This window comes from Filicampus tigris, chromosome 13 (genome assembly GCF_054856515.1).
Source record: "Filicampus tigris isolate MCC_2025a chromosome 13, RoL_Ftig_1.0, whole genome shotgun sequence".
Classification (NCBI taxonomy): Eukaryota; Metazoa; Chordata; class Actinopteri; order Syngnathiformes; family Syngnathidae; genus Filicampus; species Filicampus tigris.
In genome coordinates, this window is record NC_141229.1 from 16977769 (window position 1) to 17001843 (window position 24075).

General features: G+C 39.5%; 1 protein-coding gene across 4 annotated transcripts in view; it reads right to left on the reverse strand.

The window, feature by feature from the left end:
• Positions 1-24075, reverse strand: part of kif6 (kinesin family member 6) — a 59287-nt gene that overhangs the window by 11539 nt on the left and 23673 nt on the right. For 3 of the 4 annotated variants that reach the window (XM_086049368.1, XM_086049371.1, XM_086049370.1), the window contains 6 exons: positions 22078-22181; positions 21444-21549; positions 18833-18989; positions 16242-16439; positions 7647-7749; positions 6273-6328 (listed from right to left, as the gene is read on the reverse strand). In XM_086049368.1, coding sequence (XP_085905494.1) covers positions 6273-6328; positions 7647-7749; positions 16242-16439; positions 18833-18989; positions 21444-21549; positions 22078-22181 — 724 coding nt within the window. The remainder of the gene's footprint in view (positions 1-6272; positions 6329-7646; positions 7750-16241; positions 16440-18832; positions 18990-21443; positions 21550-22077; positions 22182-24075) is intronic. The other variant, XM_086049369.1, reaches the window with a different exon arrangement.

Below are 24075 nucleotides of genomic sequence, written 5' to 3' on the forward strand. Positions count from 1 at the left end.
CTTGGTTTTGTCCTGGTTGAGCTGTAGGAAATTCTCTGCCATTCATGACTTAATATCTAAAATACAATTTAAAAGGGTATCAATAGGTCCTGTGTCATCAGGAGACACGCTAATGTACAGCTGTGTGTCATCAGCGTAACTGTGAAAGCTGATGCCGTGTCTTCTGATGACATCCCCAAGGGGAAGCATATAGAGATTATAAAGGATTGGACCTAAAATTGAACCTTGGGGAACCCCACATTTAATTTCATGGGTTTCGGAGAAACAAGTATCCATGCTTACGAAGAAACTTCTGACTGTGAGATAGGAGTAAAACCAGTTAAAAGCAGTACCGGAGATGCCCACCAGGTTTTTAAGTCTACTGTATCAAAAGCGGCGCTAAGGTCCAGTAGCAGGAAGACTGAGTTTTTTCACGTCTGCAGTATACCTCATATCATTTATAATCCTTAAAAGGGTTGTCTCTGTACTGTGGTTCACCCTAAAACCAGATTGATATTCCTCTAAAATTTTGTTTGTATTTAAAAAATAATTTAACTGGAGATAGACCTGTTTTTCTAAAATCTTACTTAAAAATGGTAAGTTGGATACCGGTCTGTAATTGTTAAAAACGCTAGGGTCCAGATTGCTCTTCTTCAGAAGGGGCTTCACCGCCGCCTTTTTAAAGGCGGGGAAGACACCCATCCAGAGAGAGCAATTGGCTATATTTAAAATCTGTTCCTCAAAAAATCCATAAAATGTCTTCAAAAGAGGGAATTGGATCTAGAAGGCAGGTTGTTGGATTTACCTGGGAGAAAACTCAACCAAGTGTCCTTGCATCAACCAGGGCCAAACTTTCCAGTGTTTCCTCAGGTAAAAATGACTGTCCGGGTGTATTAAAATGCATGCTTTGACGGGCTGAAAGACTGGACCTTATGTCATCGATTTTACTTCTGAAGTGGTCTGCAAAGTCCTCACAGAGAAGGAATGAAAATAGCTGGAGAACTCGCAAAATAGCGAGGTAAAACCGCAAGAGATGAAGTTATGGTCACAAATGAAAATCCGTGATAGAGTGAATTGACAATAACCGAACTGGGAAATAGGGAGGGACCCAAGAATGGCTAACAAGAAAAGAATAAACAATTTTGAAATTCCCTTCCAAGCGCCATGATCTTAGTCCTATTGAACATCTGCGGAAAGAGCTGAAACATGCAGTCTGGAGAAGGCACACTTCAATCTTGAGACAGCTGGCGCACTTGCTCACTAGGAGTCTGTGTCAACAAGTGCATAGGTTTCATTGACAGTTACAGAAATTGTTTCATTGTCTCAGAAGGCTGTTCAACCAGAACAGTTTCATTAGATAGTTATTTTTAATAAAGCAATGTCTTATTTTCATTAGTTAATCTTCAGTATATTTATTATTTTAGTCATTTTAAAGTGTGACCATTGTGGGTAATTCTTTTATGAACAGACAATTTTGTCTACATGCGAACCAGTCTAGTAACTGCAGTTTTCTCCAGACTGTATGTCTGCCAGTGAGAGCCTTGTACACGGTAGTTCAGGTCTGGAAGGACTTGGCTTAGGGTCTTGAGTTCAAAGGATCAAAATATGGAAGTTGGAACTAGTTCCACAAGAGGTGTCGAGGAAGGGATATAAAGCGTAGCGTCCAAAATGTCAAACGACTTGTTGACAAGCACTAAAAGCCCACCTATACTGAAATGCTCTGGTCTAATAATTCTGTGAAAACGAAATTGTTTTTGAATCTCATTCTCAAAATGCACCTGAGAAGCGTTCATTGCTCTGCCATGCTAATCTACAGCAGGAAAACGTAGCAGACTGCTTTTCCTAGTTGCTGTTGCCATTCCATCAGAATGACTCTCCAGAAACAGTACCAGAGACTGCTGTGGCTTTGTCCATTCTCTTGACCACAATTTACAGGTCTGGTTTATAAATGTCTACAATGCCTGTCTAGAGACAAGCTGCACACCTACGGTACATGATGATGATGATGATGATGATGATGATGATGACCAGGCTGGTTATAATGTACTTGTGCCAGAGTTATATATTCTGAGTGGTGAGCCTTGGGTTATGTATTGTGTGTCTGGTTCCGGTAAAGCGATTACTTTACATGGTAGCACACATCGCCACAAAGACACTCTCTCCTCAGAGACTTGGTGGCCAAGGCAGATACATCAGTTCAATCTGCCATGAAGGCAGATGTGTGTGTGTAAGTGGAGTGTCAAAACAACAAGTGAACATTGGTATCCAAACCCTTACGATTGTCCAAAAAGAAAGAATCTCATTGGAAAATCTTGTGTATGGACATGCTTACAATAGTGCTTCACCACATGCGACCACAGGAACATTAGCCTTCCAATTTACGTATGGAAGCAATGAGAACTGAATTCATGAGTGAGCCAAGACTCACTCACCACTGCTCAGGATGGTGTCCCGTCAGCATAATGACACATGAAAACATTTACTGGTGATAGGATCGATGCCCAAATTCCTAGATCACACCAATATGTATGCGCCAAGAAATGAAATGATCCAAAGAGCTTGTGAAAGTGACACAGGAAAAATAACTTTAAAATTGAACCGCATCAACTGGGGTGGCAGATCTGCATATGACTGGAAGAGAGAATATGAGTGCGTAGGAAAGCATCATCCAAAAGGCGATTTAGATAATTGCCTCACTTGTGGGACTAACATTGGTTTAACATATGGGTAACTCATCTTTTCATCATTTTCTTTGCCAATCATTAAAAGCCTGAATTCCCCAAATGAAAAGATGGAATTTCATATGTGAGCGACATGTCAGAGCCACAACTGTTGAGTAAATGTTAACCAACTGAACTCAATCACAGTTCGGAACACTGGGGTATAAACAATATTAACCATAAAGGAAGCAATTTCAGCTTCAGATGAAATGAAATGGACAGTATATCAGATAGCAAGACAAATAAATTACTGAGGCAATTATGAGTAGGAGTGAGAGCTTTTCAAGGTATTGGATGGCAGGATCTTCTGCGGTGAGTTTCCATTACATTCCCCCAGGACATGTAGACTGTGCAGTTCTATGACTCTGTTAAGTGATCCTGCAGCCAGTTCAAGGTTTAAAGTGCAAGCTATGAAACCTAGTGTGTGGGATGTGTGATGTGTGTGTGGAGGGGGTGGCGCTAGTTTGGCTGGGCTACCTGTAAACTGGATGCTGCAGGTGCCGTAACACAATCGGCTAATACTTCTTGGACAAGGACAAGATCTAGAGCAGGGTTTGTCTAAATCATTTTTGTTGCAGGTCACAGCCATGGTTTCACTCAGAGGGCCAGTATGACTGAAAACTATGCTTGGGCGTCGAGTGTCGAAAATTGATTAAAATTAACATTCAGATTCTTCTGGATTCGTTCACATTTTCAGATTTCAGTTCCTTGTTTTGGTGAACCATCTCTGAAGAACCCGCCTTTAGAGCGACAAAGAATTGTGTGCACGTGTACACGGCCCCAATCAAAAGTGTGGCTGAACTTTGTTCAAATTATTTTACTTACAATAAGATTATATTGTGTGAAGGAGGTTGCACGACATGTGAAATAATAAAAAAATCAAACAAATAATAACAAACAAATAACTATAAAGAATGTTAGCAGTGAGATATGTGAGAAACAACTGTGACTTTCCTTTCCGCTGCAGCTTTGTCATTCAAGACTGTTTTGCAGAGATGGGCATTTGACTAAAATTTCCCGGTCCGTTTATTGCCTTCCATCTCCAGCTGGGTACCCTTCCGCCATCCGTCCATCCACCTTTATGTCTGGCCGGACCAAATAGTAATCGCCTATAGGCCAGTCTATCATTGGAAACGGGCTTCCATTTGTGTTTCCGTCTACCAACCTCGACAAATGATTGAACATGAAAGAAATCAATGAAAGATTAATTTCACCATTGTGTGAAGTACTCCCAATGTGCAATGCTTCGTTACACAACAGTTGGCGCGTTTCACCTTTGCAAGACATGTCTGCGGGCTCCGACACCAAACCTCTTCAAATGTAGATCCCCAAAGTCCCTCCCGTTTTTTCAGAAGTCATGTTGTGGATGTAAAGTTTGAGACATAAGCCACATTTACTATTTGTCGGCTGGAGGTTAAACTTGTAATTATAAATGCTATCCAGTTTCTGTGTGTGTTGAGTCGAGTGCGTTTAAAAAAAATAAATAATCAAAAGCCTGTTAAAAGGGAAGTCAACCCAAACATATTTTTTTCACGAATATGTTCTATGCAAGCCCACCAGTTGAAACAAGGCATTCCGATAAATATTGCTTTTGTGGAATAAGAGTTAATCCAACCGTTTTTAGCCATCGCTGGGGGCGGCCATTTTGTCACTTCTGTCCGACATCACAACTGCTCAGGGCTCAGGTAACGGCCAATCACGGCTGACCTGTTTTCTGAAGCTGAGTCGTGACTGGTCGTTACCTGAGCACTGAGTAGTTATTATGTCATTTTCAGTCGACAGAAGTGGCAAAATGGCCGCCCCCTGAAATGGCTAAAAACGAGTGGATTTTACTGCTTAACTCCTATTCCACAAACAATATTAATCAGAATGCCGTGTTTCAATTAGTGGGCCTGCTGGGAACATATTCTTGAAAAAAATATGTTTGGGTTGATTTCGGCTTTAAGTGAACATAGGTTGTAATTTCAAATTCTCAACACAGCTATTTTACCAATCAAATGTGAGTAGACACAAGTCCATTTTCCGTTAAAGAGTTGTGTGTTGTTATTTACACAAAAGTGAGCGTTGGACACACATTCTGTGTCTTGACTGGACTGGTGTGTAAACAGGTGATAATAGCTCGCAGTCATGTCTAATCTCGTAGGAAAATGGATACAAAGAACACATGCCGTACTCACTCCAGCAATGCTGCTTTCGAAACCGTTGAATATTTCTATTATTAGAGCTATAGGGAGAATGCAATAAAAAATACCATATGCTCTATATGGGAATGTACTGCATAAATCCTTCAGGTCTGCTTCAGAAATCAAGAGTTCCTGTCGGTATATTGCTGCCATGAAAACTGTTCAATACGTGCACCAAGGATCCTTCAAAATAAATATATGTCTGTGTACTTTTTGGACCTTTGGGCTCAGAGCATAATGCTCCTTCGTGAGTTTCGATTCCATGAGCATACAAAGTGGCCAAGAATAATCCTGTAAACCAAGGAAATGTTTGGACAAATGTCTGCAGAGGCTGCTCTTCCCTGCTTTGATTTTAAGCCCAATGCTGAAAACATCCAACAGACAAAGCAGTAAAAAGCATCGATCTATATTGCGCTGTTTCTACGCTCTACATCAACCAAGAGACAAATATTGCATTTACTTTCCAAGCAGAGCTTCCAAGATGGCAGGCAAGCACACTAAGCTTAATATTACAGCACCACTTTCCAGCCAGAAGAGGCAACCACCGTCCACTAAAAACACTCCTCATCTAGAAGGAATGCAGCTCCATGTGTCTAATAATGCAGTAATATCTAACAGTACCAAGACTTTTGCGGGGTGTTTTTCCAAAACCCAATCAACTTTTACACCTTAAAATGCTGAATCAAGATTGCCATTCTAGGTGGGCCTAAGTGAATATTTTTCGCTTAACAATCATTCCAACCCCCCAGGTGTAATTAGTGGCAGAAATCATGAGTCATTCATTCAGAACAAACCGAGTAGGTACCATGCAGTGGAAAAGGGGATAAAAGTAGGATGCATGAGCACATAGTCATTAATAAATCAGCCTGGTACATTAAATCTACTCTACTCATTCCAAAGAAACTGAACCCTGAATTATTAAACTCAGTGGAATATTCCAAACTGGTTTGAATACCCTGATCAAAAGCACATTTTAATCAGAGAAGGCTTTATGTGTCCCTAAACATATTTTGGCACTGATTTAAAAAATGCCTTTACTTTTTTCTAGCACAACAGGTTTTAGAGATATTTTCATTTTCGCATGTTTTAAATTTGATCTGTAAAAGCTTGTGAAATGCACATTTCACCATTTCCACCTGTTGCTGGACCTAACCCTTAATTCATAAATCTTACTCAATATGTTACCATATTGCATTTTATATTATGAACACCTTATGTAAAAAACAAGGGCATAATCAGTGTAAAGAAAAAATCATCTAAAAAGGTTCATTTGTATCTGTGATGAAAACATTTAGTTAATATTTGGTGACCAGTGATATTACAAGGAAGTTAAACCAGCAGGCAAATTTGACCCAAACATAACGTTATTCCATTCATGGAAACAACTTACTGATCTTTTGTTTGGCGTCATGAAGTTGCTCCCCAAGTTTTCTGGCTTCCGTTGACCTATTTTAAACAATAAGGGTGTTAACTATTTTCTAAACGCTGTCAAATTGGCACATTATACACACATTTCAGTGCAAATTGATTAAACACTTCTTTCCTTCACTACATCTTGAGACAAATATTCTTCAAAAGAGACAGGCAACACCGACACACACACACACGCACAATTTTAAAATGGTCTTTTGTGTTTTACTAACATTTCTGTGATATGCTTTATTTAGCCCGAGGATGAAGAATTAAAGCACACTTCTCACTGCAAGGAGCCTGTTTTGATGGGACACTCCTGTCCCTTTTACTGTAGGGTCTGCCAGCGTGAGAGTCTAGCAGCAGAGCAAGGGAATGGCTACTTGTTGAGTCCCGAGTTTAAAGCTATCTAATCTTGCAAACTGTGCTTCTAACACTGCAACCCTGCTTGTTTTTGGGCCATTAGTTACCGTAAATATGGTGGCCGCATTATAAAACACCACTGTAAAAGTTTGACCTTAACTACACTGTCCATCTTGTTAGACAGCATTCATTCATTCTTATCCTCACTAGGATCCTGGGAGTGCTGGAGCTTATCCCCGGCTGGCTTTTGGCAAGAGGCAGGGTAAATTAGGGCTGCTCGATTATGAAAAAAATATTAATGGTGATTATTTTGGTAATAATTGAAATCACGATTATTCAAATGATCATTTATTTTTTGGTACAAAACAAGAAAATGTTTAAACGTAAAAAAATATTATGAAAAATATATTTCTTTGAAACACTATAATTACGTGAGTTCCTTTTGGACCAAACAAAATATTATAAAGTTTTAAAAAAGGTGCAAATGTATAAATTCAAGTATGATTTACTTGTGTAAACAAATATATCCATCCATCCATTATCGATACCGCTTATCCTCACAAGGCGTGCTGGAGCCTATCCCAGCTGTCTTCGGGCAGTAGGCAAGGGACACCCTGAATTGGTTGCCAGCCAATCGCAGGGCATAAACAAATAAAGTGCATTGGATATAAATGTATATTAATAACAATTTTTTGCATTCATGCCAATTTTGTAATCATGGAATGTAGTAATCGTAATTGCAATTGAAGTTCGATTAATTGCAAAGCCCTAGGGTGCATCCTGAACTGGTCGCAGTGTCGAATTTCATTCGATTTAATGATTCTTTCTTAGATGAAGACACATTATCTAAGCAAGGTTAAAAACTGTGTAAAAACATAGAAATCTGAGGAGACACTTCTTTGGATGCGGAGGACAAGAGACTTTACTAGAAATGAACTATGAGCGGATCAATTTCCTTTTCTTGAATAATCATATTGAGTCTTGGAACTACCTGTGTTTGAGCAGACTCTTGTTGTCTTCAATGATGTGATGGTCCACATGCTCTGTTATAAAGGTCTCAAAGGCCTCTTGCTTTCCCATTGAGAGCTGTGCTCCTGTTAACAATAAAACACTGTGAACCACTGCAATACTCCACACACCAACCACAACCACTGTCCAATGAAACACAACTCTTAACTTTCCATACTTCTGATATAAATGTGTCAACTGTTATGAAGTTTCAGAAAAAGCTGAGTTCATCCACATCCACAGGTATACTCGACTCCTGTCTGGATGCCAGATGCGAGTTAAAAACACCCCTGGCATTGTCGACCTCCCACCTATAACTTATGGCACCAATAAAGGACATGGCGTTTTCCAGTAAACACAGACGCAAATACTGTATACAGTAAACATCCATTTAAAACACATCAGCAATATATGAAAGCAACTCCCCTCACCACAACCTAGCAACTTACCACATGCAAGGAAAAGACAGAAGTTTGAACAAAAAAAAAAAACCCAGCGGCAGTTGCTTTTTAAAGGGCTCATAATATGGTTTAACAACCACTTTTAATAAAGCTGTAAACATCTGCTTTCACAGGTTTATACTTGTAACGGAAACGACGTTCAATGTTTGACTTGTAAATATGAAATCTAATTGGCAAGATACTTGTTTTGCATGTAATGAATACAAAAGATGGTAAAAGGCAACGCTGCTTCTGTAGGCTAGGTTAATGCTGCTAAGAAACCCTGAAAATAATTCATAACTATTGTTAATGTACAAAGCAACATATTTCCCCTTGATTAAGCGTATAGCTTTCTGTATGATGCAGATTATGATAAAAAAGTATATAGTACGAATGCAATAACATGCTACTTATTATCTGTCACTTTCCCAGTGGCATGAAAGATTTCACACATGAATTCTGATGAATTCCATGCACCTTTGTGAGATGTGTAGAATTTTGCAACAAAGCAGACACAGAGGACAGTTACTCATGTGGGATAAGGACAGTGGGGAATTCAGTCGTCATTTTCGGAAAGTCTTGATTGAAACCAGCAGGGATCTCACAAGCATGTGTTGCTTGAGCCAACCTCAACAGTTGGGTCTTTGGGGTTCTTAAGGGAAATGCACTTCATTCGACTCTTAAAGGGCAACATTCTGGGAATATTTTCGATATGACGTCTTTTATGTTGCACAAACATCATTTGTGGGCTAATGAGATCACATGGATAACTTTACTAATTCTTCTCCGTGCCCCAAGTAGTGTCAGACTGCCGCAGAGGAATGTGTTGGGATGACAGATTTTTTTCATTAAAAATTCCCAAATAAAAAGCTGTGATGTGATACATTTCCCTCAGTGCATTACACAACTTATTGCTGTTTGCAAAGGGCAAGGGAAAGTAGAAAACATTTTGGGCACGCTTCTCTTGTGATCTTCTGACAGGTAGACTGCGACGAAAGCCTCAGCCTACTTCCTAGATGGTCTGCTAGACCCATCAGCATCTCATTACATGCTAGCAGAGCTTATAGTAAAATAAAGGTCTTGACGTCTCAAGTCTCCTGTCAGCCCTAATAAGTCTAATGCAAGTCATCACCGGTCTGAATTACTACAGGAACACCTTGTATATTCATTAGCTCTAAAAACAAATCTTAAGTACACTGAAAGAATACATCCATCTGTACTTGCGAAAGACAAAATAAATCAACCAGAAAGGAAACTCATGTGAAGTAGCTCAGTCTGCAATGTGCATCGGACACAATGGAACTGTAGTTCTGACAACATCAATATTTTGTACTAAGTGCAGACTACTTCCGGTGTGGTCATCAAAAAGAAAAAATGAACTCCCTATGGGCCATGTTTTATGTGTTGGCAAAGTTCGGAACCTGACATAGAATCATGTGCAATGGAAAGAGCGGAGCGAATTATAGCAGGAATGGTTTCCACGGAAAGGTCATCATTACATTTACAGTTTTTCAATGGGGACATCTGTTATGCTCGCAGACACAATGGAGACTTCTGAATGCAGAACCAGAAAAAACGTCACTCATACATAGCCACCCAATGACCTATCCAGCACAAAAATAGAGATGTGGGTCAATATCGCTATAAAGTGTATTTGATGTCCTCATCAGAATCACTCAGTCATCATGAAAATGTAGCATAATAACGAAACTCTGAGGTCGTATTTTAAGTGGGCGAACATTTGCCAGTACAATGAAAAGTCTCTTAAAATGCGTTTTCCTTCATTTTATACAATTTTCATTTCAATGGCTGGACTTGATGTTGGCATGTCTCACACACTGCTCTGCTAAAAATGTCCATAATACGATGTTACACGGCTCAAAATAACCTTTTTTTTTTAGGAGGAGCTGTCGGCCCACAAACACACCAAAGATGCTGGCTCAACCGGGGCAATACAAATTTCATGAATAAACACGATGAATAAATACATTTGAGCATGTCCCCCGAGCCATCGGGCCGCCGCCAATTTCGGACCATGCGTTAAATAGCTTCGCTTCCCACACGTAGGTGACGAAGGTGACTCGTTGCACAATTTAGCTTCTCGGAGTGTTTGTACAGTATGAGGTACAAAATGTGAATTTTGACTCACAAATCGCAATGCGAATCCACTTATGTCAAGCCTAACAAGGCAGAGCAAGCACACGTGTTTATGTGTTCTGTGCATTATTTGGTTGTTAAAGCGGATATCAACGCAAACAATTTTTTTCAAGAATATGTTCCCAGCAGGCCCGCCAGTTGAAACACGACATTCTGATTGATAATGCGTTTGTGGAATAGGAGTTAAGCAGCAAAATCTCTGGGGTCTGCCATTTTCTCACTTCTGTTGACTGAAAATGATATCACAACTGCTCAGGGCTCAGGTAACGACCAATCATGGCTCAGCTTCAGAAAACAGGTCAGTCGTGATTGGTCATTTTTTAGTTGACCGAAGTGACAAAATGGCCGACCCCAGAGATGGCTAAAAATGGGTTTATTAACTCTTATTCCACAAACGCAATATCTATCAGAATGCCTTGTTGCAACTAGTGGGCTTACAGTGAACATATTCTTGAAAAAAATATGTTTGGGTTGACTTCCCTTTAACAAAGTAGAAAGAAACATGACAGCTGTGATAGGCTCCAGCACGCTTGTGAGGATAAGCGGTTCAGAGAATGGCTGGATGGATGGATGCATTTTTAAAAATGTGTTTACCATATGAAACACCATTAGAGAGGTAACAAGGAAAAATGTGGAATATTGAATTGGTAGCACATTACAGCAAAGTGCAACAATCGACATATTAAGTCATTGTAATTGTAAGTAAGCAAGTTAAACATCACATGCACATGCGACATGAAAAACGGTAAACCACTACATCATTATGCAGTGTTTAAGATATTACAGAGGATAAAACTTAATCAATTTAGGGAGACAATCATGTATGTGCTCTGTGACAACTATACATTCTATTATCATTAAGAGGCCATCACCCAGTGTGCTATAGAACATGAACGTGAATGTACCACAGGAAAGCATTCCTTTGCCGGTGCAGAGTTAAAGCATTATTGTGGCACTTCACTTCATTGTCAAGGTCACGAGGTCAGTTTTCTCACCTGCTATTTAATATTTTTTGCATGACAGAATTTATCACTAAATATGAAAAGCAACAAGTATGAAAATGTTATTTGAAGCCTGTGCTCCAGATCTTAGTGAGTTCCTTTGCCAAAACTAACTTTGTGCAAAATTTGTTCACAGGGTCACTTATTATGTTTGGAAAGCAAAAGACTCCTTTCAATGCATAGTGTGCTGGAAACTGACAGGAGTGACCCGAGTCCTCTGATTTGATTATGGAGCAGCTGGATCATTTACATGGACTTTAATGTCAGTCATGCACGTCTCATGTGGAGTAGGTATATTTATGCAAGTGGACCATGACTGGATGTAGACATTTTCTAATTTTGTCCTGTACATGATCATTGGAGTACATGTAAAAGCATTCCTACGTGTTTTGTAAACAAAATGAACAGAAGATTAAGATTAAAAAAAAAAAGGTCTTATATCAAATTACTAACTCTTTTAATGTTACAATTTGCTTTAAACCAGAAATGGGCAACTGGCGGCCCGCGGGCCCCACTCTAAGTGGCCCCTTGATACACTTTCAGAAATGTTTATTTTATTGTTTTTACACCCCCCCCCCCAAAATCTCCCCACCCAAAAAAACACTGATAAACCTTCAATATAATTTGTCCATGAAAAACAGGAAAGGGGGATATCCCAAAAATCTGAATTAAAAAAAAAAAGAAAGAAAATCTGCTAATATACGAATCCATGGGTGGCAAAGCCTGAATATGCAGGGATCGACTGTAGTTTTAAGTTGTAACATCACCAATCACTACTAGATGGCAGACATGTCTTAGTTGCACTTACACTTTTTATGCAAGAGAGTCTTTTGCACTGAAAAAAGAAATTACTGTTTGTGGTTATTTTGTTGTTTGCTTCACACCCTTTGTTTCGTTAGGAGAGGGGATCTTTTATACATGCATTGAAAAATTTATTATCAAAAATGAAATATTATATTTCATATTTTGTCAATACTTCAAATTGTATTTTTGTCTTCCGTCTGGTTAGGAAGTGTGCGCTCCTATGTGGCTCCTCAGTAACAATGATGAAAAATTGTGGCGCCCTGCGGCATTTAAGTTGCCATCCCTGCTTTAAGTGAAGGATTTGGGCAGATATATAATGCACAAAACCCCACTGTGGCAGCGTTACCAGATAGACCTGAACGCTGATTTCGTTGTTGAAGCGGATGCTTCACTTGCACTGGAGGATATTATGTACCGTTAAAAAAAAAAAGACAAAGAGCAGTAAGGTCAGGTGAAATTATGGCCTGTATTAGATGACCTGCCATTCAAAAAGACTGCTATAATGTGGTACATACGCGCATTGCTTCACCAGCATCCTTCACAATGTTCCATTTCCCAGACTGATTGATTTGCCTCCCTTCATCTGTCTGGACTGGATTCAAATGTGTGTTTATTTTTCTAATAGGCTCCTCTTTCAGAGACACAGTTAACAATTAGCCCTCCAGTGGCCTTTTTACCGCACTGGGCACAGATATACAAAAATGAGAGGATGGGGGAACTGTGGTTAAAGCAGACAGCAGCGCAGCCTCAGTTTGATGAGTTGCTGGCTCAGAATCCACTGCCCAGTGGCTACGACTGAACTAGTTATGAGAGCTCAGGTTCATCATCATCCACTTAGACAAAACCAGGCAGGAGAATTCAAATAAATGCAGCCGTCCCAGCTAAGGAGCATGTCTCAGTGCTTAAATGGCTTGACTCACTAACCTCTGCATTCCTGTTGCATTCAAAATAAGGTTAAAAGTACACTGCCTAGCCCACAAGAAACCGGGAGTTACTTGTTCTGCAATCTCCATCACGTCAGCAAGCTGTACGTTTTCTTCTTTCTCCCATTTAGATTATGATCCAATGCCCCGAGAGAGGATGTGGCAGTCTAATGACGTTCTGCTCTCAGAATACAAAGACATCTGGGATGAATCTGACAGATAATGAGATCACAAAAAAAACAGACTCTGCGTAGCAAAATTATATTCAAAATATTTATGTATGCCACAGGTGTCAAACTCAAGGCCCGGGGGCCAGATCTGGCCCGCCGGATCATTTTATGTGGCCCGCCAAAGCAAATTATGTGCATCGACTAAAATACCAAAAAAAACTCTTTTTTCAAAATGTCTGGATATTACAAGCATTTTTGTTTCCAGTTCCCCTTTCAAAATACATGTAATAATATTTTTAAAAAAGTTTTTATTGGCCTCTGATTCCAAAATTAGCTATTCGTCAATTTGTTGTGTATGTAATTTGAGGCGATTATACATTTATTTGTAGGTCAGTCATAACGGCCCTCCGAAGGAAACCATTGCTATGATGGGGCCCGCGACTAAAACGAGTTTGACACCCCTGATGAATGCATTTACTTAAAAGAACAATTTCAAATATCTCTGAGGATTTTCAGTTAAGATGCTACATATTTTTAACTTATTTTTCTTGTTAACTTTTAAACATGACAAAGTTGGTAAACAAAACACAGCACACAACACAAAGTAATTCAGAAAATAAGAAATCAAATAAGAGTAGATATAAAAATAAAAGGCAACAGCACAATTACTGGAAGTATTCAATCAAATCAATCAATTCAGTGATGAAATCCAATCATCCAGCCCCCGTTGCTTCTCGGTGAACAATGTCCATTCATCCATCTTTCATGACAACAGTCTTCTGTCCTGGGTCTGTATGTTAGTAGCTCCATATGATATATTGTGCCGATGATTTTAAGCCATTCCTCAAGTGTCAGAGTCGGATTGAGACATTTCTTTGTGATGGCCTTTTTACATGCTGCCAACGTGATCTTAAGCAGGTACCTGTGTTCCCTTAACACAGAGTCCCCTGACAAATAGCCAAGAGACAATACCTCACATAAAAACATTACATTGTAGCCCAGAATCCTTAGTAGAATTACCTACATTCTTCCAGAACGTTACCACCTTCACCTTTGGGCATAGGCAGAGCACATACGTGGCCTACATTGATTGCACCGCACTGGCGCATGTACTTGGCTGCAATAAAGAACCTAAGTATGTTCTTCCAACAATGTTCTCCCCAAATACGAGATGACGTTGTGGAGCCCTGCATTTTGATCATACCAAACCATTCAGACGTTCGATCGGGAGGTGCATTGTTGTCTGCCTATCGTCCACTATTTTTCATGCTGCTATGAAACCCTCAACCGACACGCTAAAGATCAGCTTGGGCTCACACATTCCATAGGAGGCTGTCTCTGCATCTAATCATCTAATCATCTAATCCATCACAAATCTCCTCCAGCAAGAAAAACTACATGTCAGCTATACAGGAGACAACATCTGCAAAACATTTACTCAATTCTCAAACTCCTTTGTTAGCGGGATCCATTTGTCTCATTCTCACTAAACAGCAGTGATAAGTCACAATGAAGTGTTGAGAACCTGAGCTGATGATGTTTTCATGATGTTTGATTATTGTTGCAAGGATTAAGAAACCATTTAAACACATTCAGTCCACATTAAAACTTCCTACCTGGCACTGACAGGGTTCAAACCCCGAACTATTTTTGGCTGACGTTGTTGAACAGTTCCTCCGTAACATCTTTAGAGCTTGGTCAAAGCTGCTCGTCCATCACGATTGATTGAAAACACCCATTCAATTTTTGACTAATCCTGATAACTGATGAGAAGATGAAAAGAAAGAAAAAAATATGAGAAATATTCAACTTCAGGACTGGTTGCAACCTTTCTTGGGGCGGTACAGCATGACAATATTTGCTGTTGTATAATCGTCTCAATTGGCACACCATAGTTTCATATGACGTGTAGGACAGTGACTTAAGACATATTTGCAAAATATTTTACTGAAACAACAACTGTTTGTAATAAGCAGTGGCTTCCAAAACAGGTAAAAAAAAAGGTCAGTTATTCTATATAACTTTAAATGACATCACAACTGCTTAGGGCTCAGGTATCGACCAATTATGCCTCAGAAAACAGGTGAGCCGTCATTACCTGGTCATTACCTGAGCCCTGAGTAGTTGTGATGTCATTTTCAGTCGACAGAAGTGACAAAATGGCCGCCCCCACAGATGGCTAAAAACAAGTGGATTAACCCTTATTCCACAAATGCAATATTCATCAGAATGTCTTGTTTCAACTAGTGGGCTTGCATAAAACATATTCTTGAAAAAAATATGTTTAGGTTGACTTCCACTTTAAAGGAAGATAAAAAAAAAAAAAAAAAACAATATTGCAGCAAAAACTTAAAAGGTCAGTAAAAAGTAAGAAAATAATAGTCATAATAAATAAATCACATTGCACGATCAGGAGGTGCAACGTGGCCTCCAATTTCCCACTCCATACAAATGGCCGACCATCCTAAAGGGAAGAAATTGCAGTTTATGTGCCAATTTCATGCTTGAACTCCAGAGAGTCTAATTTGTTTGTGCATATCAAGCACTGCGTACTCGGGCGTGCACTCCACCCCGCCCTGATTTTGATGCAAATGAGGGATGCAGCGAGGATTGGCTGGGAAAACACTACATTCCATCCCACAATGTCGTGAAGGCACCGTTGCACCCAATTCTACTGGCGCAAAGGCTGGCAAAATAACAAAAGAAAGGAAGCTCCGCCCATGCGCGCAGCTATGCTGCGCTTTGCGCTAGACTTATGCCCGTAACGACAATAGGGCCCTATATCTTTACCTTTATCACCACTAAAATTGAACAAGTTTTCACTTGGCCCAACCATCCTAAAAAGATGAATGGAAATCAACTAGTTAGTTTTTTTTCATGGTCCCGCTAACATAAAAATGAAAAGTCAATGAAAAAGGTTTTAAAAAGAAAACATAAGCGGTATGAATATTGTAAAATCACAATCATTCCTACAGGTGGCTATCCTGAAAGATGCAAGAACATCGAGGCACAGTCCAGTGAGCATCCCAGTTTGCCTCGGCTTCGAATACAGACAACAAGAAAACGAAAGTAACTTTAAGTACCTCTTTTCATATACTGTACAGCTCGTCCTCCAGGACCAGTTGAGGTGGGTTCATTGTTTTCCGCCTTTAGCAGTAGCATTGCTGACAAACTGCTATCACTCTTGGCCGCATGCATCCGTACATTGGAAATACTTGCCAGCTGCATTGTGGCATCACTGGCCCTTTTTTTCTCCTTCTTCAAAATCTTAACCAGGATACCTGTAGGCAATGAGTTAAAGAGCAAATGTGTTTTTTGTTTGTGAAGACCAAAGTTAAATAGACGTAGTTAATGAGAAATCATGCTTTAGATGACAAAACATGCTGTACCTGAAGGTCAGTAGATAGGGTTGAAAGCTAGACTGATGAATATGTGTTACTTATAGACAGAATTTCCATGAGCTGAGCCAAAAAGGACAACAAAGCAAAGGGCAGCAGCACATTAGTTTCCTCACGGCATGCACAATAGTAGGCATTTAATAATGGCAGATTGCTGACATGTGCTCCCTGTCAGACATTACAGACTCAGGGAGATGTCATGGTCTGGGAAGAATCAGTGGAGAGACGGGGAGCCAGAGAGGCTGCAGGGACTTTGCCAAGATTCCACAAAATCTTCTCTACTGATGAGATTGTATGTGTTTGTCTACTTGAGTCCAAGTGTCAAAATGCTTGTGAGGCCGGGTGCACTTGCGTGTGTATGACATAGACATTGGCTGACTACCCAAGAAGTCTGAAACAGGAGAACTGCCACTGCGATGCTGTTCAAGTTTTATCCATGAAAAAAAAACAACCCTAGTCTTGACCGCCTCCACTCTGATTTAGACCGCGCCTCGCTCTAGGGTTGCACTGGGCACGAAAATAGAGCCCATATAGTCTCGAGCCAAACAATGTCATGCTCTTTCACTACATGAATTAAGCAGAGGGTACAATTAACTTATCCATTTGCCATTTTACAACAGAAAAAAATGTGTGAGTAAATTGAGATGTTGTATATAGTATGTGGTATACACACTTTTTGTGACATTTTAGTTTGGTGGTGTGCCTTGACATTTTTTTGTAAAATATGTGCCTTGGCTCAACAAAAACTGATAAACACAGAGTTAGCAGATGAGGCTTGTGATTGAAAAACTTCCATTGTTTCTTGTTGCTCATTCACTATGTCGCTGGTGTCGCTGGTAGGAATTCTCCTACCTCCAAAATCAACACTTTTTCGTAGACCCCAAAAATGGCATGTTTGTTCAAATATTAACCATTTTCAACTCTTTAGATTGGTCTATAGATTGGTCTATAATATAAGTAAATAATAAATACATTCATTAATAAAATATAACTAACTAAGTAAATATATACATATATACATACATTTCAAAAATTGAACACCCACACGTGTGAACAGACTAATAGTACAGATTTGTGAAAAAATGTGAAATGTACCAAATTGTGACATAGAACGTTCGAGCTCGACGCCAGCAATATATACTACGTATAGAATTATATGAATAAAACATTGGAGCCTCATCAAATATTGACTGGGCTTCTGGTGTATGTCCCACACACACTGAATATAGCCTATTGTACATTTGATGACTGAAGCACATTCCATAATAACACATTTATATATTCCCCGTGCATGGTCGTGTCATGACATTAGCAGATGTCAAGCTGTGGACAGGCAACATCACAAAAACGTTGGTGCTCAGCAGAACATGTGGGTTGCTCAGTAGAAAATAACAGTGCAAATAGCATTATTTCATGTGATGAATGAAGAATGAGGAGAACATCATTTATGTTGCTGTCAGCCAATAAAAAGGGGATGTTAGTGGGAACAGCATGATGCATCCATTACAAGTGACTATGCAGTAATTTTGAAGCGGCCAAGTTTTAAACCCACCACAAATTTGTTACACCTATCGCAGGAAAAAAAACAACAACTTTATTTCTGGGTTTTATGTCATTGTTTCACACAAATTCTTATTCAAGACTGTTATCCCAGGTTTTTCCATCATGGAGATCTCTGGCATCTGATATCTTCATTTATGCTAAGCACGACCATAAGCTTGAAGTATAGGGTGAAAATATTTCTTAGTGGGGCTCCACATTGGATCAGTGGACTCCCTCAAAAGCCTTTCAGTACAAATATTGTGGTCACACATATCTTCCGCTGTTCATTCAATCTCTCTGCTCCATCTTTCTTGTCATTTTTTATTAAGTTGTCCGACAAAGCAGACATCACAGGGAATACAGAACATGGCGTTAAACCAGAGCAGTGAAGTAACAACACTAAAATTAAGGTCCACATGTTGCTCCACTTTTAATGGACCACATTGATACCTCTGAATAAGGCAAACTCCTCGCTGTCCTTGTCATTGAGAGGCACTTGCATTGTGATGTGAATATTTTACGATTTTTTAAAATAATGAAGCTTCAAACATTGTCATTGCCATCGCTGCCATCACTATGTGGTGCAGATATGGATGATCACTAAACAATAATTTGGAAACTAAAAGGACCTCTTGTAATTTGGGATGCAGCAATATGCCACTTTAATAAAATAATAATACATAAACAAACAAAGTATGTTGCTATTATAACACTCAGACCATGCCAAAGGATACTGATTTCATTATCCCGCTGCTCCAGCAATTCCCTTAGTTTGTTAACTTCCTCTGTATGGTGGTGCTCTTGAATATCTTTTTCCTCTGTTATGGCTGCTGGTGACTCCTGTATATCATGGTTACTGCAGTTTCCACTTCTTTTGCCAAGAATCATTTTCTGCTCCCGCCCCCCACCAACCAAAAAAACAGAAAAAAAACAAAAACAAAAAACCCACACACATTCATGAAAACTTGTGGGGCCTGATGCAAAGGTGAAGAAAGTTGGGAGAGAAGATTCATCAACTTTCTAGAAAGCATAAGGGCAATAAGCACTGAAAAGGAAATATAAGGAGATTTTTTTTTACACTTAAGATCAACAATCCACAGCAATGGTGAGGACGGTAAGAAGGTGATGAGCATGGAGCTGCCAGAGAGAAGGTTAGTGAGAGAAGATATGAGGGCGCAGCTAGTGTTGGAGAGGAGGATACAGAAGATAGACTTCGATGGAAAAGGATGGCACACACTGTGGCGACCGAGCCGAAAGGAAAATAACAAGGAGTGAAGAAGTTAAACCTTTTCCACTAATAGAGGAACCAAATTTCATTTTAAGCTCCATTGCACCATTGTACCGTGTGGTCACTTTTCTATTACACTTTTTCGTGCTGTTGCAATGGAACCGTTTTTCCGGAACGTCAAATATGATGTGCAATATTTGAATAAGCAATGTGTATAAAAATAATCGTGAAAAAAACCAAAAACAAAATCAATCGAATTTCATGGCCTGAAAAAAAGTTTAAGCCAAGCAAGTATCAAAATTAGCCTGGGCAGCGCCATTTTGACAATTTTTTAGCAGTCACATGGTCACTATGACGAACCGTAGCTCGTGCTGAACCCAAAGACATATTTACATGTATATATACATAATATATACATAATATATATATATATATATATATATACAATATTTATTTTTTTTTTTTCAAACGTTTGGGTAAAAGAGGGTCTCAAAATGTCTCGTACTGAATGAGTTAAACATGGCGGTTGTGCTTTTTGGATTTGTTTCCTGGTCTAATTAGCTTTAAAAATGTCGTATGGCATTGGCAAGTACTGCAATGATGCAGAAAGAGACATTACTACACTACATACAGTTTATACTGTACAATATATGTTTGCAAATGTACTATATTTTATATACACTATAATTATTGTTGGAGCCATTTGCTCTGAAACCAGTTGTATTTTTGTGTAAATCATTTATTTTTGTTTGTGGAATGAAAGTAAATCATTTTGTTATAGTTGAGATTAATTAATATATTAGTTGTTCTGTTGTTGAAGTCTTGAACTTTATGTGGTCATTTTTGTTTAGTATGCCCCACAATGGCCAGGTATGGCTACTGCATTTAGAGGTGGGTTCTCCTTGGTGAGGACAAGGGTTAAAAGCAAGATGGCCGCCTTAAGCCAGGTGTGTGTTTGTGTGTGTGTGTGGACAAGAGCTTGGCATGCAAGCTAGGCCTCGGTCAGATAAGGTTTTTCAAGCTCAACATTATCTGAAAGCATTATTTAGACATTAGGAAACATTAGTTGGACATTTGGAAGGATTATTGGACATTTGGAAACAACCACAATTAGACTCCGGACCTCTCCTGAACAAACACATTGTGAGGTAATGCATTGAAGCCCCGCTGAGATCTGTACATGCCCTTGAAATCATTGAAAAATGGCTCAAACAATTATTTTGGACATTAACTCGTAGGTCTACCCAAATATAATTAAGGCGTGTGTATGAGACGGTGCAGGAAGAAACATTTGAGCTTATCTGGTCCTGCCCCTTTCTGACAATCCCTAGTTATTTGCATATTGCATATATCGTGGCTGTCCTGTGAAAAACACTCATACACGCACTTTAATTATATTTGGCTATTAGATAGTAATTATTCTGTACATTTTTTAAATTTGTATTTTATCATTTTTTTAAATTAATCTATAATTAGCCATTTTACACTTATTTTGTTTATTTTTATCAAACTTTACATTCACGCCTTTACAGCACAGTGTGAGTATGAAACAAATAATAAAACAAACAAGTAACCTAACCATATCAGGTGCGCGGTTCTTCCTTCGGGAAAGAAAAAAAACAAACATTTATAGCGTCGCTGGCTGGCGAATGCAGCCAGCTCAGGCCTCCAAATGGGACAGCCTATAATACTTCATGCAAGCATGCTGAACGTCACTTAACGTCTGAAAACTGTGATTGATCTTTACCAAAATTCATGAACACATCTCAACTCATGTCCACTTCATCCTCTGGAAAGATTAGAACAATCACCACAGTATTTGGGATTTTTTTGGACGTCGTTAAGATGTTTCGTCTAAAAAATTAATGTCACTTAATGTGCGACAACTAACATCAATCATCACCAACATTTAGGTGGTTTATCTTGAATGCACTCATGGAGTACAGTAACCCTCATAAAACAAATTTATTGTTTGGAGAAATTCTTCTAGTCCTGTGTTACACAACCGGATGAAAAAGGCAATTGTTCCTCCATCACAGCAATGGTGAGAAGAAAGAGATATGAGGGACAGACATACATAGTACAGACGGGGACTACTATAAATATTATTCTATTACCTTAAGTAGACAAAAACAGTACTGGATTTTTCTCATGTCTGGTCCCAAAGTCAGTGTCACGTCTGGACAAGGATCACTTAGGAAGGCCTTGACTGACTCTTCCAACCTAATCACACAGACAGAAATTTTAAACCAATGCATTTCCAAGTTACTATCAATCACGCTCAGCACCAGCTCAACAGTGGACATCTAGTGTTTCCAGTGTTTAATGTCGGGTCTGTGCAAAGACAACTATTTAGTTAAATTTGTGCTCCAGCTATACTCAGCCAGTTAGTTGATTAATACATATCCCTGGATGATAGTCCAAACATTGGTTCCCCAAGTTTTGGAAGCAGCCCCTGAAAACACTAGGAGGCAGGCAACTATTCATGCGGATCTGAAGAAGGCAAAAATGCGAAGTCTTCATTTCTCAAGCACTGAAGCAAATCCTACAAATAAATGGGGTTGCTTTTCTTAGGTGAGAAATGATATGTTATGAAGACTGTGGGTAACTGATGGATGGCAGATGAACATACCTAAACAGACGTCATTAGCTCTGAGAGGTTATTTTATTATATGGACAGAGCAGAATTAGTGGTGGAGCAGAAGAAACTCCGAGGGCACTTCTAATTTACAAATAAGCAACAACACATACTTCTGAATCTCGTCCGCAGTTAGCTGGTCATCTCTCTCCTCTCCTGTCAGCATTGTCAGCTCCTCCTTCAGAGACTGAACCTCCTGCTTCAGGCGAGCAATCAACTGTAATTTGCACAAAAACAGGAGGTTAGCATGCATTTGCACAGAATGTAAACTAGACACATTTCAACATGTGACACAAAACGAAACAACCGACAATTTACACACAAATCCAGGTCAAGTCCCTGCTGCCAAGTGATGAGACAATCTTGTGGTTTATCACGCTAATGCTTTCTGAGGAACATTTAAGTGATTCCAGACAACTGGATGCAGCAACAAGAAAATGAAGGAAGCCCAACATACTGTAAGTAAACCTTCTGTTGGCACACATTGCATCCTGCATATTAAGTCTGTCTTATATTCTCTGATTCCAAAATTTTTTTAAAGAAATTATAAAAGGAAAAAAAGGAGTGGTCTATGCCTCAAAATGTTAATTTAAATAATCTTCTATCTCTTTAGGTGGGGTTTAGTAGACATCAAACTCTTTTGATAGGACAGAGTTGCCAGATTCTTTCTGTTTGCTTCGTTGCCATGATATGTGAACTTGAAGCTAGCACTTCTTAATTTATAGAACAACTTCCGGTATATGTGTTTCCCCCATTTCATTATCGGTTCACACAACAGTATAAAAAAATCTACGTTCCAATCCACTATGATAATGCAACAGAAATAGAGCAATGTAACACAATGACACATGAGGCAAATTGGTATATAGTTCCAAAAAAAGCACGTCATGAACAACGATCTTTCTGTATCAACTGGACGGGATAATATAAGAGGCATTTTTATGGACACAATTGGTTTGGTAGGCTCCATACCAGGAAACCTATCTTTATTACTATTAAATGCATTTGCCCCATTTCTCAACCAGTGGCAATGTGGTTCATTATAAAAATAGATTTGGATTTGTATATGTCCTGTTACATGAGCCTGCACATTTGAATTCATTAGATTGATTTTAAATACACACACACACAAAAAAAGGGGGACAAAATATGCATACTTTGGTGTGGCAATCATGGACAGTTTTCCAGATTGTGCCATTCCTTTCAGACAGAGGACTGCTTTTTGTGGATATCTCCAAAGAGGACCAGGAGACTGATAGTCTCCAAGGTGGGAGGTGCTGAGGACCCGTCCCGGAAATGCGAACATCACACACCAATATGTGACCACAGTTAACCACAGGAAATTTAACAAATATGTCTACAAGTCAGGCTTAAAGGGAGGACACCCCACAGGGGGCCCCCTTATTTTTTGATGCTGAACCAGACTCATTGGGTCACAGGCCAAGGTTCAAGCCAACACAAGCTAGACACCAATCAACGTTTCACCGCAGCTCAACGTTGTTGTCCTGGTGAGCCCAAAAGGATAACCACAAGAACTGCAAAAGTCTTTCTGTTGCCACAGAACAATTAAATAATGAAACTTGCTGTCTATGCAATTTTAAGTTGAAACTAGGAAGTGTTGTGAAGGTGTTTCATTTTTTGCCAATGATAAGAGCCCGCGCCTTCACGTTCCACTTGGACGCCGGACCTCCTCTGGTGTCTGCGCTCTCTCTTTTCTTGCTGGACCCTGATAAACATCCGCATTATATTCTCTCTCCCTCTTTCAAGAACTTGTCTTGTTTTTCTGGCCGCGCGCCAAGAGCTCCTGTCTCGTGGCCAGCCATTGCAACATGCGACAGGCTAACAGCGTGAACAACACTCTGCTTTCGTGCGCCCAACAAAAGTTGCCGGCCGCTCGCCCCAAGAGCTGCTCACCAGTGCGCCTCCGACAATTGCAGTAGACTACAACCAAAGAGTTGAACCGCAACTCCGGTGTGCCGCCAGGCCACATTTTGGTCCTTTTCTCTTTTTTCAACTTCTTCCTCCCACCCATCTCTTTTTCTTGAACTGACCAGGTCGCTGACTGCGAGAGGTAAATCAGGGTGAACTTTCAACTTCTCATCTCATTTGGG